Source organism: Benincasa hispida, chromosome 2, assembly GCF_009727055.1.
Source record: "Benincasa hispida cultivar B227 chromosome 2, ASM972705v1, whole genome shotgun sequence".
NCBI lineage: Eukaryota > Viridiplantae > Streptophyta > Magnoliopsida > Cucurbitales > Cucurbitaceae > Benincasa > Benincasa hispida.
Window position 1 is genome coordinate 37,948,168 of NC_052350.1, and position 18,335 is coordinate 37,966,502.

Genomic DNA, 18,335 nt, shown 5'->3' on the forward strand with positions numbered 1-18,335 from the left:
ACGAACGAGCACATCGTCTATGCGATAGATAGTGTATTATCTCCCACTTGCTCAATCGTCTACTTGATCGTAGACCTTCAGTCTCTTTCTCAAGCAAAGATCAGACAGAGCCCACAACTCCTAGATTCTCACACCGAGAATACCATGGTAACCATTATGGTGGTGTCCTCATTTTGTTCGTGAATCGAGTTAGACTCAATTGGTTTCGTGGAGGTTGTGTTTGTGTTGTGTACCGATCGTTACATTCGAGTGTGCTATTCTTGGACGAGTGGAGATTGATCGAGGGAGTCTTGAAGAATGGTTCTTCAAAGGTATGCATCCTCTATCCCTTGTATCATCGTTTAGCATGCTGTAATTTCGTTTTATGCATGACCTGTTAGTTTCCATTTAGACTGTAATTGATTGTGTTCATTCGAATGGAATTTGGAACGATCTCTTCCGCTGCTCATGGAAATCCTCGTGTTTTATTTTCTTCAAGAAACTGTTTCTCTGCATAAATGTTTTTCTTCCCTTAATATTTGAAAAGGTGGTTCCCATAAACCAAGTCCTTGCCGGAGAATAGCAGGGAAGACTTAACGGTGATGTCTTTGTTGACAGAAAGGGTAGATCCATTCATGGGAGAGACAACTGAAGGATTTATTTAAAAATCAATATTCAAGGATAATTTTTCTACATCTCTGTATTATTTATAGAGTAGGAAAAACTTGCTTAAGTTTTATATTTAAAACTTCGCTGTATTTTCAAATTCTTAATCAAAATTAATGTCATGGCAATCAATCGATTCCGCTGGGGATTTGATCCCTTCAATTGGTATCAGAACCAAGTTATGCTCTATTTGATTTGGATTGAAAAACAGAGAAGAAGGTGGGTTGTTTAATGCAATGTATGTGGGCTTGCAAAATAGGGTTTTTTGAATTTTGGCATATACATTATAGTTTTTTCATTGATGTGATCGATGTAGAGGCCTGATAGGTCTTGTAAAGAGCTATCTTATTAGTACTAATTCCCTAAATTATACTTCAATTCTTTGCTTAAAATGTCTATTTTGATAGGTAAATTCCAGTCCTGACACAAATGAAGTTATTTCAAAGAATTTGGAGCTAAATCGAGTCAAACGATACCAAAGAATCACTTAAGAAGAAGAGCCAAGACAAATTACCACTTTACCCCTTAAAAGGAACAAATCAACACACTTCAGCAATGCTCGCAGCGTCGTAATGCTCAAGGACAGAATGCACGCATTTGTTGCAAAACAGGGCAACATCGTGACACTTTATGCAGCGTTACAACGCTCCGAAAATTGATGGAAAAACAAAAACGTATGCGCGCGCTTGCACAACGCAGCGTTGGACTTCTTTAGGGTAGCGTTGCAATGCTGCGACTTTCTTCTGAAAAAAAAGGCTTCGATTCAGACTTCAAGGGGAAGAGAAAAATCATTTTTTTTTTTTGTTGATAGAGAAAGCTTAGATCAAAATTAGAGAGAAAATTGCACAATTTTGTGTTTGTATTGAGGGATTTCTTGCAATTTTGACAATTCCCTAGTGAATTGCTTCATGGATTTCATCATATTTTCAAGAATTTCTTCAAGACTACTCAAACTCTATGGCTAGGTAATTCTATTTCTTGGGAAATCTTAGTTCTAGGTCTAATTTCTTGAGTTTGTTTGTATATTTTCTTGAATTGTCAACATTCTTGAATGTTCTTGGGCTGAATTTGAATAAAAATTAATGGAGGATAATTGACGCTTTGATTCCATTGAATTCTTGTATGTAATTCTTGCTTGGCACTATTGCATAATGGCGAGATAGGTTACAAAATTAAGTTTTCTTGTGTTAATTAGGACTTTTTCCGAATTTAACTATTGAGTTTCTTAATTAGAACATTCATTCAACCATTCTTGAAATTTACTCTAACATGTTTCTTGACTGTCATAATCATGAAAACTCTTGTCTTTAAAGCAATCTAAGAAAAGAACATGATAAATGCTATATGAAAGTATTATTGACTTAGATTAGGGCTAATTGATGTGATTTATTTTGATTGGCTATATGGATTAAGGGATGTTGAGCTTTCAAGTAATTGTTCAAGAACAATGATAGGATTAAACTTAGTAGCAAGATTTCCCATGAATTTTTTTCTATCAATTTTCTTCTAACAAAAATAGTAAGTTTGTGTTACAATTTACTTTTATCTTCATTTTAATTAGTTTTTAGTTTCTTTACAAACAACANATTATTATCTCTTTGAATTCAAAGGTTATTTTTGGCCAATTAATAAAAGTTCCCTTGGGATCGACTTCCTACTTCCACTTTAATTACATGTTAGCTTTAGTAGTTGTTGAGCATTATAAATTTCATTTGCTTGGGTAAGATAGAATTAATGACACTTATTTTGCACCGATCAAATTGGCGTCATTGCCGGGGAACCGTGCAATCGGCCTTTAAGAATATTTGAATTCCTTTTTTAAGAAAAGAAATTAAAAAAATAGTTAGTTTTATTAAACTATCCTTTTGTGCATGACCCACTCCTCCTGAAGTGTACTTTGTGATTTTGTTGTAGATATCGATCGTGAGGAGAAGAGACTATGAAAGGAAAGAACAAGAAGAGAAGAAGGAGAATTTGAAGAATCGAGTCAAGAAGAGGAACCAATACAAACAAACACTATGGGTGAAGCAAGGGAGCAAACGTTAAGAGAGATTGTCAAATCGGATTACACTCAACAACAGTTATGTATAGTATATCTGAAGACTACGGTACCTTTTGAATTGAAACCCGGTTTAGTTCATGTTTTACCCACTTTCCGAGGTAATCTAGGTGAAGACCCACATAAATACATAAAAGAATTGCATTTGGTATGTGATGGTATGCACCCACACGAGGTAACGCAAGAACAACTTAATCTTAGGGCCTTTCCCTTCTCCTTGAAGGATGTGGCCAAAGATTGGTTGTACTATTTGCCGGTAGGATCAATTATCACGTGGAGTGGTCTTAAAAAAAAATTTTAGATTTTTTTTTCATTGCATCTAAGGCTAATAATATTAGAAAAGAAATATATGGTATAAAACAATTGGTAGGAGAGTCCCTATATGAGTATTGAGAAAGGTATAAGCAAATTTGTGCCTCCTTTCCCTATCATCAAATTTCTAACCAATACCTTCTCCAGTATTTCTATTCAGGATTGCTTCCATCTGAGAAGAGCAATATCGATGCGGCCACCGGTGGAGATATAGTTAGCAAAATGCCCAATGAAGCTAGTGAGCTAATATCAACCATGGCAGAGAATTCGCAGAATTTTTTATCAAGCAATCTTGTGTTGGGTTTTATGTCCTAAAAACTCGCAGTTTGTAAAATGATAAACATTTTCTATTATCAAGTAGCTTGAATGTTGTCTTGTCTTTCATCTAGCTCAATCATTCAAGTAGTAAATATTTGAATCATGTGAGCTAGAATTTAGAGTCATTGCTCGAATCTTAGTAAACATGTTAGGCTAGTTCAAACATAAATTGGTTAATTAAGTTAGGATTATCCCATTAATTAATCACATAACTGAATCCAAGAGCTTAATGAGAATGTTATTAATTCTGTATGGTCGATGGTATGTCTCGAGTTTATCATCGCCCGTAAACCCTTGCTACACAAATAATATTTATAAATCACTGAATGAACTACTTATACTACCTGGTAGTACAAGCGGCAAGTCTGGGATCGAACCTCAAGGAAGCGCGGAAGATTAGTTCATCGAAGCTCGTTTTTAATTAAAGTGATAAATATGGGGTAGAGGGTTTGGTATGGATTGATAATTGAAAGTGCATAAAATAAAGTGCAAGAAAAGTAAAGATAGAAACACAATTAATCGAGATATCTTAGCTTAGAGGAATGGATTCACCCAATGTAATTTAGATTATTGAACCAATTTATGTCTTAAACGTCTTGTTTAAGATATAACAAGTTATTATTATGATGAATAATATAATAGTAATTGTAATTATAGTTAGAAACTCAAAATTAGAAATTATATAGTGACACATTTTTTTTATTATTTTGATTCTAGAATTTCTAATTCTAGAATATATAAATTCTATTATTTTATTCTAGATTCTATTCTAATCATTAGAATAGATTCAAATAATCTATCATGATTCTAAGTTGTTTCCTTGAATTCAAAAATACAATTAAAAGAACGAAGAGTAATTACTGGATTACAAAGTATCCATTGCCTCAAATTCAACTTTGATCTCCTTCCATACTTCACAAGCAGCAGCTAGTTCAGGACTCCATTTACTAGCTTCACGGATAATTTCATTACCCTCATGAGCAAGATCACGTCCCTCATTACGAGCTTGTCACATGCTTTAGAGCTACTCGGTTAGCTACGGCACCAGGTACATTACCCAAGGGTGCCCCAAAGTTCCTCCGCCGAATTGTAGGACAGAATCATCTCCAAAAATCTCGGTTAGAGCAGGCATATGCCAAACGTGAATATCACCGGAAGCCACTGGTAGAACACCTGGTAAAGAGACCCAATCTTGAGTGAAATAAATACCGCGGCTTCGGTCTTTTTCAAAAAATCATCACGTAGTAAATCAACAAAGCCTGAAGTGATTTCTCTTTCCCCTTCAAGTTTACCTACTACGATACCAGCGTGAATATGGTCTCCACCAGACAAACGTAATGCTTTAGCTAGTACACAGAAGTGCATACCATGATTCTTCTATCTATCAATAATGGCATGCATTGCACGGTGAATGTGAAAAAGTAGACCATTATCTCGGCAATAATGAGCCAAGCTAGTACGCATTTCGGGGAGAACCAGCTAGCTTCTGCTCTTCGAGATCTTTCATTGGCTCTTTTCATTCAATAAAAAATTGCGATTGACTTTGACTCCCTCCCTTTAATCGTACTTTAATCTAAGCTATTACTTCAAAGTAAGGCACGAGACGAAAGGAAGGTAAACTCAACAAAAAAAAACTCATTCTTATCCCCGTAACTCAAGTTGGATAACTCTTACTCAAAGGAAAACAACCCTCAAGCTTAAGCATTTCATTTATTAATCGGTCTCTAACCTCTTTATTTTTGCCTGTCTCCTTTACCTTTAGAATCTATTTCGATTCTTCATTCTGATCTAGTTTAGTTATTGAGACAATTGAAAAATATTTTTACTTGTTCCGGGATCCTTTATCCTTGCCTTGAATCATTGGGTTTAGACATTACTTGGTGATCTTTAATCGTTTCAAAATGGCAGCAACATACCATTTTTTTGTGATTTCTTTTTATCAAAGAATCATATAAATAATGGATTCTCGTGTGATACACTTTTGATCAAATTTGATGTTTGAATTTGAAACTTGTTCAAATTGGATCCTTTCGATTTCTATACCGAACCTATACTTACGAAGTAGTTTTAACTTATTGATTGACACCAACCCCAGATCTCTACCCTTGATAAATGAATCAATACTTTCTACTCAAGCTCCATCATGTACTATTTACATCAAAACCCTCAAAAAAGAAGAGCTCTAGTGAAACAGAACAAACGATGTCGAGTCAAGAGCATCTTCATTTCTATATAATATAAAATGGTGGGTGTAAGAATCCACAGTGGATCATGTCCTTCAAGTAGCACGTTGCTTTCTACCACATCATTTTAAACGAAGTTTTACCATAACCTCTAATTTCTTGGAATTCAGCAACCGCTGTCAAAAAATAATCGCAGAAATCCAAACATTTATCTATCCATCCATGAGGTAGATCAGGCGCGACTCCCCCGATACGAAAAAAATTATGCATCATTCTCATACCGGTGGCTGCTTCGAATAGATCATATACTAATTCTCTTTCTCTGAAAATATAGAAGAAGGGAGTCTGTGCCCCAATATCCGCCATAAAAGGGCCAAGCCATAACAGATGAGAAGCTATACGACTCAACTCCAACATAATTACTCTGATATAACTGGCTCTTTTAGGTACTTGAATATTTCCCAACTCTTCTGGCCCATTTACGGTTATTGCTTCTGTAAACATAGTAGCTAAATAATCCCAACCTGTTACATAAGGTAGATATTGTATAATTGTTCGGGTTTCTGCAATTTTTTCCATCCCTCTGTGTAAATAACCCAATATTGGTTCACAGTCAATAACATCTTCACCATCCAAAGTAAGGATGAGTCGAAGAACACCGTGCATTGATGGGTGGTGAGGTCCCATATTGACTATCATGATGTCTTTTCTTGTAGCTGGTCCATTCATAAGTTTTTCCTCGATTCATCTTTCCATGAAGGCGACACTTAACACTTCTTCCGATTTTTCCATGTCATCTATGTTATTCGGTCCATCGGAGCTTGGAACATAGAGGAGAAATCATCTGTATCTATTATAGGGACACTCTTCCCTTCTTTGGAGTTATCTTTTGTCTTTGATGTTCAAATGCTTTCCCTTGGCTTCGGTGCCAGCTAGGACTGGTAGCATGGTCTTCTCTTAGGCTTTCTCTTGGTGGAGGAATGGGAGCTGCACGTTAGCACTTGACTTTCTGACTTTTCCGGCATAAGAGGTCTTGTCTCTTTACTGTTTTAGCCGAATAAGCAGTCTTGGTGCTTTGGGCGTGGCACTAGTCTGACTATGCTTTCCTAGCCTTTGACTATTCTTGATCTGATCTTGCTAGGAAGAAGGGCATCCAACAGCCTACAGACAGAGTGATGGTGATGCTTCTATCATATATTATGATAGTCTATTTTTTCATTTTTGAGGAATCCGTATAAATAGACTGTTTGGCTTAGTGTTCGTATCAAACTCTAAAAAGAGGTTGTTTTCTTGCAATTGAATCAAAAGGAACTGTTCTTACCTCAAAGGGAGTGCAGCCAGCCTATCCATCAGAACATAATATAGGAAAGTCTTCCCTCTCTGTCGAGCTGCTTTGCTCCTTCTCCTATACCTGGCTGCTTCTTGCTCACCAAAGCTACAGATCAATAAGAAGACTAGCTTAGCTTTCCCTTTGTTCGCTCCTTAAGCAAGATCCCCCATAAAGAAAAGTGTCCGAGTGTTGCCTAGTGATATCTAGGATTGCAGCAAAAACCTTGCTTGTTGCAAGGAATCGGTCGGGAGTTGCTGATCCTGCGGCTAAGAAAGGGATGTGCTTGCGTCCTCATCAACAGGAACGTAAGAAGACTCAGAGTTGTTATTCCGCGAAGTCTTCCACATTGATTGGTTGGGTTGGCAATTGGAATCCCAACCAATGGTTATAATTATCTAATTAATCAAAATGCACAGAAAAGGAATCCGCTCCATATAAATTAACAAATTGCATTAAATTCTAGGGATGACGCGAAGATGACCATTTAACTTCCAATGTCTAATTAAATATTCAATGTGGTTTCTCTTTAGCTCGATAGGACAAACTACTATTTATTATAGACAACAAATTGCAAGCCTAACTAACCTATTACTTCCTTTGAGATTAACCTATATTTAAATATCACATATTACAAGTTATCTTCAAGCATTCAAATTACACATCAAAATCATCGGTCATCAATCAACAATAAAATCATGCAATTCATAAATGTAAATATGGATTGAAACCCATAAACAAGTTCGTATACATCATAAAATCAGAATCTCCCAGAATAAGATCAAATTCCTCCAAATCCCTAAGCTGAGAAATCAAAACGTTACCTTCCTATGAGGATGAGAAGCTACAATCTGACATTACTCAATTAACTACTAAAGAAACACCCAAAGAACAAGTGGAAAAGAGAAAAGAGGGAAAAAATTGGCTGGAGGCTAAATGTGGGTGATATTTTTTGCCCTAAATCGGAGATAAATATTTATACTGTAGTGTCGCAGCGTCGCGATGCTGCCTTACCTCGCGCACACGTGTTCATCACCAATTCGAAGTGTCGCAATGCTACATGTAGTGTCGCGATGCTACCCTATTTCTTCAACATCAATCAGTTATTACCTTGTAGTGTGCGCAACGCTCTGTTGGGGGCATTTTTGTCCTTTCACGTCCTTTTGAAGTTCGGTTGCTCAAATTAGCTTCTAATTACTCCAAATTAACCCCGAATAGCTCATAACGACTGATTTCACCTCCAAGATGCCCAATACTTGTAAAATCACTAAATAAATAAATTAAACATAGTAATGACCTAGAATTAAGAAGAGGAAAATAGCACATTTTTGGTGCTATCAGTCACTTCGAATCCAGTAGGATTAAAAGCATTTAGTTCAGTTAGAGCTTAGCCATGAATTATTACTTAGGACGCTTGCTTAGTTTGATGGAATGATTTGGTTGCCTGTTGTGTCGATGAGTTAGGTTAGGTTAAGTAGGTCGTTCTGCAAAAATAAATCAAATGTATGTTTAATTAACGAAATCGATGATCGAAATTGCATAGGAATGCCTCTTGCTCTCGAAATTATATTATCGAAATTGAATAGAATCTCTCTTTCTCTCGAAATTATATAAATCCAATTCTTGGTTATATTTACCTGCTGCTTTTATTTTTCTTGCACTATCACACTATTCACACCAACCTCCCCCATTTACCGCTCTAATTAGTTAACTAAATTTATGAAAAACTCATACTAGCACTTTCCTGTTGATCGATTGGGACTTGCCACGATTGCTATGCCATCATAGTAGTAGTTGTAGCATTCAGTATTATAAATTCCATTTAATTTTTGTCTTTTGCGGGCGATGGTAAAAGGCATAGATCAAATTGGCGAACACCGCCAACCTAAACTTTGCTCATCCTCGAGCAATGTAAAAAAAAAGGGAAAAAAAGATATGAATCTTATGCTGCAAATGAGTGACTCTAATCTCAAGGCTAGAAAAACAACAAAATTCACAAGGATAGAATCATTCAAATGCATGCAATCAATGGTAAACTTAAAAACTAATTCTCTATCCCTTATATGTGTGTGCTTGGCCAATCCTATCCAGGTCTTTACAAGCTTAGGAAGGTTTTATTCAACCCTGAACTCATTTGAATACTAATCATTAAGCAACCTGAAGTAATCAATAAAGTAATAATTCGACTTAGATGCCTGAAAACACACACGAGATCCTTAAATTTGATTCCTTTTACCTAGGGGCACTAGCTTCTACACACTCACTGTAGGGAACTGTACCCACTCTTAGTGAATGTCCTAACTGATCATAGTAAGGGCAACACTTTTCACCCGTAGTCATTCACATACATTACAAGTGTATATTTTTCATCAGTTTTTTTATTTTTTTCCATTTGGGCTCAAATATTTTTTTAGCAGGCATATATCACTTATTTTCTTCCTCAGGTTTACATTACGACCTATCTCATGCATGAGGCTCTCTAGTTAGTGGGCAATTTCGGAGAGACAACAAAAATATAGGCTATATAACTCAATTATAAGCTTAAAAGAACTTAAGATAGAGGGTCAAAGGACTTAAACATGCATGAGAGGAAAGAATCTATTTTTAAACGGGCTCAAAATCATGAATATGCTACAAACTTCCTAACTATCAAATATTATCACTAGAGATGTCCATTTAACCCACACGGTCGGGGCTCCATAAGGACCCCCCTCGAATGGGGCAGTGAATTGTCGAATACAACAGGGAGTGGGAAATTTTCCCCCATTTACCTTTGGGGTTGGGGACGGGGATTATATTCCTCGTCCCTAGCTCTGGCCCCATCCCTCGCCCTCGCCCTGTCCTGAGTATATGTATATTATAAAACTAACAAAACCCTCCTACACAACAGCTTCACTGACTCGGCCTCTCTCTGTTCCGTCTTCTCTCCTCTCTGTTTCTCTTCTAACTTTCAAAGACTATTCGTTTGCTACTTGCCAACATCTTCCAAGTCCAGTGTTCGTTCAGTTCCCAGCTGCCAGCGTCTTCCAAGTGTTTTTTGGTCTTCCAGTCAACTTCTTCGTTCGTCTTCATCTCCTCTCATTTTCGCCATCGTTTTCCTCCCATGCAAGGTATGTTCGAATCTCCTCTTTTTGATCTGATATGTACAGGAATAAATTGTCATTATTATTATTCAAAACATCATTTTCTTTAAGTCATTATCGAATTCAAGTAATCCAGTGGTCGTGGACCTATTATGATCATCATTGTGATTTATGTACTTATTTTTTTATGTTTGAAATTTTTTATCAAGGATTTAGGATTGCAATTACAAGTTATATTCATGTATTCCCCCTTTTGAATTGCTAACAATCTTCTCTTGCATGTTGTAAATTAAGGGGAAACTCTCTCGAGTTGTGAATTTGCTTGGAAATCAATATCATCTATCAAGATATGGATAAAAGGTTATGGGGGGAAATCTTATCCTGCTCATATTCCTAGCTTGCGCGGCTGAAGAACAGAGTTACAAAATCCATACCATTTAATTGATATGAGATCATAAGACCTCTAATTTCCGAAGTGCTATAAGTAGAAAAATGACTATTCTATTTGCAGTTTTTGGTTCCTTTTGAACTCCATAGGACTAGTAGGAACGATTTTGTTTGAACTCCATTGTCCCAATCTTCCCATATGCAATTTATTTTCAATTTTTTCCATCAACCCCCCATTTTCGATCATCCTCTATGAATCCCCTATTTCCCTTCTATTTCCCCTATTTCCATGAATCTCCTAAGTTTCGTTTCACCCAATCATGCCATTTTCGTTTGATGAAGGATTTATTTTGTTGTTGGATCCTTGTGATTCAAATTGGGAAACAATGTGATTGTTCATTTGTATCTTAGATTTGAGATTCAACATGAGAAGAAAATTTGAATTGATTTTCATAGGTCTTGTAGTACTCAATTCGAATTGATTTTCATAGGTCTTATAATTCTTATGAAAATGCATTAATTGGTCATTATATAATTCTTTATTTGGTATTCATGCTTACATTGGAATAGGTAGACTAGAATGTTATGTAATTGTTACTATTCGACTATTTGTAAGTGAAAATGACTTTATCGATATAACAATGAGTCAAAACAAGGTGCAACTCCAACATCTATGAACCGAGTGAATCAAATGCAATAAATAGTGTTTCAAGTAGTATGATCAATTTACACTTATTACATTGGATAGTGATGATAATGAGGATTTACTAAAACATAATAGATTGACATCAGTGGTATGGAATCATTATAAAAGACAAAAAATAAATGATATCACAAACGTAATATGTAACTATTGTGGAAAAAAGTTAGGAGAAGAATCTGAAAAATGGGACAAAGCATTTACATAATCATTTCAAAATTTGTCCCTTACGGAGACAAAGAGACATTAAGCAATCATCTTTGAGATCCACTAAAACCAATGAAGAAAGAGTAGTGTGTTCAGGATAAAATCGGTGTCACTAATGAAATTTATAATGTTTAGACAACAACTAAAGCTAACACGTAGTTATAGCGGAAGTAAGAGGTCGATCGAGAAGGAACCTCTATTAATAGGCAAGATTTGACTTTTGAATTCCAAATTGTAACAAATTGGGGGGGGGGGATTGTTGGTTTTAAAAAAACTAAGTAAAATCAAAATAAAAGCAATTATAACACAAACTTTCCCACGAACTTTTTTTTCTTTTGTTCTTTTTTTATTTTTTAATTTTTTATAGTAAAGATTTGATAGAGAGAGATTCTTGGGAAATCTTTATTAGCTNTTTATAATGTTTAGACAACAACTAAAGCTAACACGTAGTTATAGCGGAAGTAAGAGGTCGATCGAGAAGGAACCTCTATTAATAGGCAAGATTTGGACTTTTGAATTCCAAATTATAACAAACCAAGATGGGGGGTGGTTGGTTTTAAAGAAACTAAGTAAAATCAAAATAAAAGCAATTGTAACAAGAATTGTACCACGAACTTTTTTTTCTTTTGTTCTTTTTTTATTTTTTAATTTTTTATAGTAAAGATTTGATAGAGAGAGATTCTTGGGAAATCTTTATTAGCTAGATTAAACCCAATTAGCTAATTAACATGTACCATATCAATTAGCCTAATCTAAGTAAAAAACACTTCAATTTAGCAAATTCATTTTCTTTTCTTAGATTGCTTTAGAAACTAGGGTTCTCATGATTATGACATTCAAGAAACACATTAGAGTAAATTTCAAGAACGATTGTTCGAATGCTCCAAATTAAGAAATTCAAGAATTAATTTCGGAAAGAAAATCCTAATTAAAACAAGAAATCAGAATTTTTGAACCTATCTTACTATTATGCAATAGTGCCAAGCAAGATTTGCATTCAAGAAATTAATAGAATCAAGGCGTCAACTATTTTCCATTAATTTCTATTCAAATTCAACACAAGAACATTCAAGAATACAAAAAATTCAAGAAAATTACACAAAAGATTTCAAGAATTTAAAACTAGACTAAAGATTTCCCAAGAAAATTACTTACCTAGCCATAAATTGGAGAAGTCTCGAAAGAATCCATTGAAGAATTGATGAAATACATGAAGAAATTCACAAAAAGACTTGTGAATTTTACAAGAAATCTCTCAAGACAGAAGCAATTTCGTGGATTATCTCTCAAAATTCGATATGAATATTCACTCTATCAAAAAAAAAAAAAAAAAAATTCTTCTTCCCTAAATTCGGAAAATCAAAGCTTTTAATTGATGAGGGTCGCAGCGTTGCGACCTTAGGCTGATGCTGACTCCAACGTTGCATTGCGCAAGGTGCTCGTGCGTTTAAATTTTTTTTCTGTCAATGTTCGGAGCATTGCAACGCTGGGTATAACGTTGCGACGTTGCCCTGTTGATGCGTTCGTACCATACGATGAGATGAATAATGATTATGAGATTATAACGCTTTGTTTTTCCTTGTAGAACCTAAGTGTAAGTCCAACCAAGGTCTTGGTAAGTCTAGGGTCTAACTCAGGGATTGCTTACAAGTGTGCGATGAACTATTACTCATATCTTAATGCAAATGAAATGTTCATACAAATGGTCGATTTTTTATATTATTCTAAATCTAAATTTTATGCATTGAGAATTATGCTTTAAGTGAAACAGTGTGAGCGATGGTTGTTGGATACTAGCATGCGATGATAGGGTTGAGAAGAATTTTCACCAACACTTCCTAAGTAACTATATGAGTTATGCATTCAAGCAGTGCACTCAATATACGACCAACACCTTTTAGTGTATCTAGCCACACTACCCTATCTTTAGGATGCATGCAGTAAGTACAATATGCAAAAGATGTACTTATTTCTAAGGAGCATCTCCTTTTGTTTTACGAGCTCTAAGTATGAGTTCTTTCAAACCTAGATTCAATCTACTTAGAATAATCTTTCGATTTATTCAAGTGATGCGAGTAGGCATACATAAAACAAGTGATCACACAATTCTTTTGTTGCTTAGTTCATGTTGATTATATGCTTCTCAACCCATAAAGTAATTTAGCTACTTATGATAATGATGGAGGAAATGAACAAAGAATGGGATAAATATGTATTCATATTGCAGACTTTGAACTCTTCAATGTTAACAATACAACACAAATACACTGTAAGATAAAGGAAGGGATAGAGAATCAAGCTGTTTGGTGTGCAATGTCTTGCTCCCTCCGGCTCTAATGTTGGCTTCTTCACTCAAATATCGTATGTTTTGCATGGCCATTGCATGGGTATTTATAGGCGTCTAAGGATGACTTCTTTTCTCTCACTCATGATTGTGCTGATAAGGTGCATTAAATTCCATCCCTGATGCGCCGCCTACAATGCATCAGAAGTTCATTGAATCTTTAAATAGTTCTCTAATCAGGCACTAACTCCATCTGAGATTTGACTTCCACCACACATGTCATATCTTGCTTCATCTCCTAAAGTTGTCGCATTAACTGGTTATGTGATCGTGCTTTTGTTTCTGATATTTCTTGTTTGACCGCATTAGTGGGCGTTCTGCATTAAAATAGCGACATTAGCTCAAAATTTAGATAGATCAGGCGTTGGAAATGTATGATCGCATTGTGATTACTTTATAAATTCTTTACCAAAAATGTCACACTTTCAGAGCCTTTTTCTTATTCTTTTAGATGAGAGAGATTAAATAACTTGTATTTCTACAAGTTATCACACCCCCAAATTTAAAACAATGCTTGTTTTCAAGCATATTGATGACATGCATTTCTGCATGTCATCTTAGGTCTTTTACTTAGAATTATGAAGGTTGTTAGGCAGAATATGCGGTAATCATGCTAGGAATTCACGAGAAAGTAAGCCTGCGTCGTTCAGCATGATTAATCTCGGCTAACCCGTTATTATGCATTATTATGCGTCCAATGTTCTATTTTTGCAGCTAATACAGAAAGTGGACGCAAATGCGGAAACCGGACCACCGCATAGACGACCGCATGCAGAGAAACACTCCATTGCAAAGGCGAACGCGTTCGATCAATGCATGGATGTTGCGGTAATCAGCCACATGCGTCCATCGCATGGGAGTTGTGCTCTTCAAACGATTGCGGTCATCGTGTAAAGTTGTAATATTAAGTGAATGCAGGCACCAAATGATTGCGGCTACACGATAATGCATGGTAAAGGGATCAACGCAAGGTTGGTGGAATGAACGCATCAACGAATCTACCTTGGGAAAATCAAAAGATGATGTTGACATTTCACCTATCACGCCGTTAGCGGCAGAGGTTCAGAAAAGGACTAACGCGCCGAATGTCAGAATCAGAACAGTCTATTAATGTTGTTGACGATCCAAGTTCTATAAATAAAAGCCGATGAGCAGAATTCCAACTTGTCCGAGGATTACCCCTGCAACCCAGGGTTCTTCCTGTGATCTAGACAAAATGCGTGAGAAGACGCTTGAGAGTTCTTCACCTCTTTCATCCATTCCGAGTGATGACCTGAGCCTTCGACCGGAGCTAGATCTCGAGAGAGTCAGCTCTACCGCCCATCCATGGCACCATTGGCAACCTTGACGCACATCTGTTGGAAGCAAGTCTTTGCTTCCAGCCGGTCATTTCATTTTTCTTTCTTTTCTTATATTGTATTGTAAGACATTTTGTGATTAAGGAATTAATAAAATTTGTTTTCAATGCATTTCTCTGTCTCCTTCGACTCCATCTTCATCTTCTTCACTTAGCTTCTTTACTTTCATTGCAACACTTAGTGAGATTGCTTGGGTATCGCATACTTAGTCATGTGGATTAGGGATATGAAGCATGTAGCAACCCACCGAGAGGTGTGCATTACGTGAGTGTGTGAGTAACCTTATTTGCTTAGTGTGAATCTGCGGCAATGCCTGTCTATAGGCTAACGCAATGCTTGTCTATGAGTAAAGTCAGCAACAACCAACTGTCTGGAAGGGTAAGTGGTTGGTCACATTAAGTAATGTATGCATTGTTCACTAGAGATAGGAATAATCGTAGGTCAGCCAAGTTCATGTGGTTACCTTGTCCTATGAGTGCATCATTCATCATTTAGGCATACTTGAGAGAGTAGTCTAAAACCAAAATCTAAGACTCGAGAGAGCGGATTGGAACGCATAGGCAAGAACAGGGAACTTAAAGATAAGCTCCATTTGCTAACCTGCATCGTATGCACCCTAGGAATAGGTATGATATTATATGGTCGCCTTATTTGTGTGTGTGAGGTATGATATTATGTGGTCGCCTTATTTGTGTGTGTGTCACTTTTTCATCGCACAAAATAAGAATAGAGGCTTATGTGTAGGTCCTATAGACCTGTCTCTTATACACATCTAGATGTGTATAAGAGACAGATTATGTGGTCGCCTTATTTGTGTGTGTGTCACTTTTTCATCGCATAAATAAGAATAAAGGCTTATGTGTAGGTCCTATAGACTTATCGCATATATCGCATGCATTCTAGCATTAGAAGCCGTAGCATTCGCACCGAGAGGTGGTTTACTATTGTATGTGTGTTGCATGATCGCATGACTTGCGTTGACTAAGGTTGCCCTTGCAGTCACTCTTAAGCGTTGCCATGAAATCATCTCCGCATTTTATCTATTTTTCCATTCATTTGTTTCATGTCAAGAGTTGTCGTGTCTCTACCTCTCATGCATATTCTCATTGCATTGTTTGTTAGATAGGAGTAGAAGTAGGGTTAACTTAGCAACCTCCCTTCCATTCTTTTATTTAACCGTCACATGCACATTACCGCATTCATTTTGCTACAAGTTCCCATGTTCGACCTTGGATCACCTGAGAAACTTGCATTCGCGTTATACTTGGCGTGAGCGCAAGAAAACTTGTGATAGGACGCATGGTTATCGCATACATTTATTAACGCATATTCATTCCAACGGATGACCATCGACGCATGACTATCAACACATACACTTAGAACATTCGTCACATATTGCGTCTAAGGTATTTTAGTTGTTGAGTAATTTGACATCTAAATCCTGTCATCAAGTTTTTGGCGCCATTGTCGGGGACTTGGCAGCTAATTATTTGTTGAGTTTTGTGTCTTTGTAGGCAAACTTTTTATCTTGGGAGTATTGTAGCTTGTGCGACCAAGCTGCACATATACTGAGGATTTCTTAAAGTCTCGATCGCCTTGATTAGTCGCTTAGACCCCTCAAAGTGCTTTACTCAGATTACTAGACTAGAATCTTCTTGAGTTTTATTCTTTTTCCTTCTAAAATTATTTCCAAACTTGAAAAGCCGCAAACTTAATCTTCAAAAATCCCTTACTCATTTCAAAATCAATCTCATATTTCGTTTTTTAGAAATGGGGTTTTGAATAATACAAAGTAAAATTTCTCCTTGTTATTTTTGCTGTAATCTTGCGTTGATCCAAATGTCTAGATTTCGTTTTGGCTTGCCCCCACAGGTGTCATGCGGACATCCAACTACGAGTTAGACACTCTTTTCAGTCTTAACTTATGTCTTATGACTTGTTATGGTAGTGGAGCTGAAATCAATTATTTCTTAAATCGATCACGATTCTTGCCTTTGTTTTGGCTTGCCTCCACGGGTGTCATGCGGACATCCAATTACGAGCAAGTTTCAATCTCAACGCTTTCTTTTTTTTTTCAGAATAAAGATGTATTCAAGGAGCTTGAAATTTTTTTGAAAGCCTTTATGTTCGAAACCCCCCTTTCCCACCCCTAAATTTAGAGCGCAACAAAGTCCTCATTGCTAAGAAAGTGAATTATGAGATGGAATTAGAAAGTTATCGTAAAAGAAGTTTGAAGTAAAGCTTATAGGCTTGCTAAATCCTAAAAATAATTTTAAAAGAAAAATTCCTAAAACTTAATATTGATGCCAGTCTCGGCATTTAGTGTTAGCACATAGTTTCATCATTGAGGTCATCATTGGTAAGCAATAAAGCAATAGAAAAATTAAGCGATCAAAAGTACAGGTGTGATACAAACAAAAGAAAAGGCGATGAAAGATAGACAAAATTCTATTTAATTTATATTAAATTAATGAAGCGAAGATATAGAAGAAGAAAGACGACATCTAACTGATAATACAAGGAAAAGAGAAAACATGGAACGACACCAACCCTAAATTTAGTTTTCTCTCTCACCGTTGTTGTTAAAACATGGAACGACACCAACCCCAAATTTAGTTTTCTCTCTCATCGTTGTTGTTGCGTTCTTGCGGTGGATTTTCGTTAGGGAATTGAAAGGGATTTTGGAGATGAAGAGGAATGGGTGGCACCACAATGAGGCGAGCAATGAAATTTTGGAAAAATTCGATCATGTAGTGGAATTGGTCGTGTTGCCGTTGCATCAGTTGCCTGATGAAGTCACGTGTCACACTCTGTTGGTCTTGAACAAATTCCTTCAGCTTGTTATGTTGTCTAACGAGTTCATCTTACTATCGTTTCAGGTTGTTCATCTACGCTTGAAGTGATTGTTGTTGTCACGACAGGTCATCAAGACCCTCCAAAATTGGTTCATGGAGGTCATTGTGAAGGAATCTGTGCCATTCATCCTCGATATCAATTCCTTCGGGTGCGTTGCCTTGAGTGTGTTGATTTTCTTCATTAGGCTGACACTTACTAGCCTCACCAACGCCAGAGCCACGGCCTATTTCAATCTTAGGCGATGGCAGGCTTAGATCATCAATTGTGATGTGTGGAGGACTTGTTTTGGAGTTAGGGGAAGGTGGTGGAATTGGTGGCCTAGATGCAAGGGGAACGATCGGGATGGGCTCATCTTCAGGAGTACACATCATTGGCTTGTCAATCGATGGAGGGTGCATGTTAAGATCAACGCTTAGCCTAAGGGATTTAGGGTCTGGCTGGGGTAGTGGAGACTTCTCTACTTGGGGCGAAGGCATCGCCCTTTCTTCAACCTCAGATGTGATGGTTACTTTCTTCTTCTTTCATTGTGAGGTTTCTGGGGTCATCTAGCTAAGGT

The 18,335-nt window shown here is 36.6% G+C and overlaps 1 protein-coding gene across 1 annotated transcript; it reads right to left on the minus strand.

Annotated features, from left to right (window-relative positions):
• Nucleotides 1-4,199: 4,199 nt before the first annotated feature.
• LOC120072081 (NAD(P)H-quinone oxidoreductase subunit H, chloroplastic-like) lies at nucleotides 4,200-6,204 on the minus strand. Its single transcript, XM_039024499.1, has 3 exons — nucleotides 5,799-6,204; nucleotides 4,392-4,507; nucleotides 4,200-4,307 (listed from the first exon to the last, which is right to left on the minus strand). Exons 1-3 carry the CDS (start codon nucleotides 6,202-6,204, stop codon nucleotides 4,200-4,202), a joined length of 630 nt encoding a protein of 209 aa, XP_038880427.1.
• Between the last annotated feature and the right edge of the window lie 12,131 nt (nucleotides 6,205-18,335).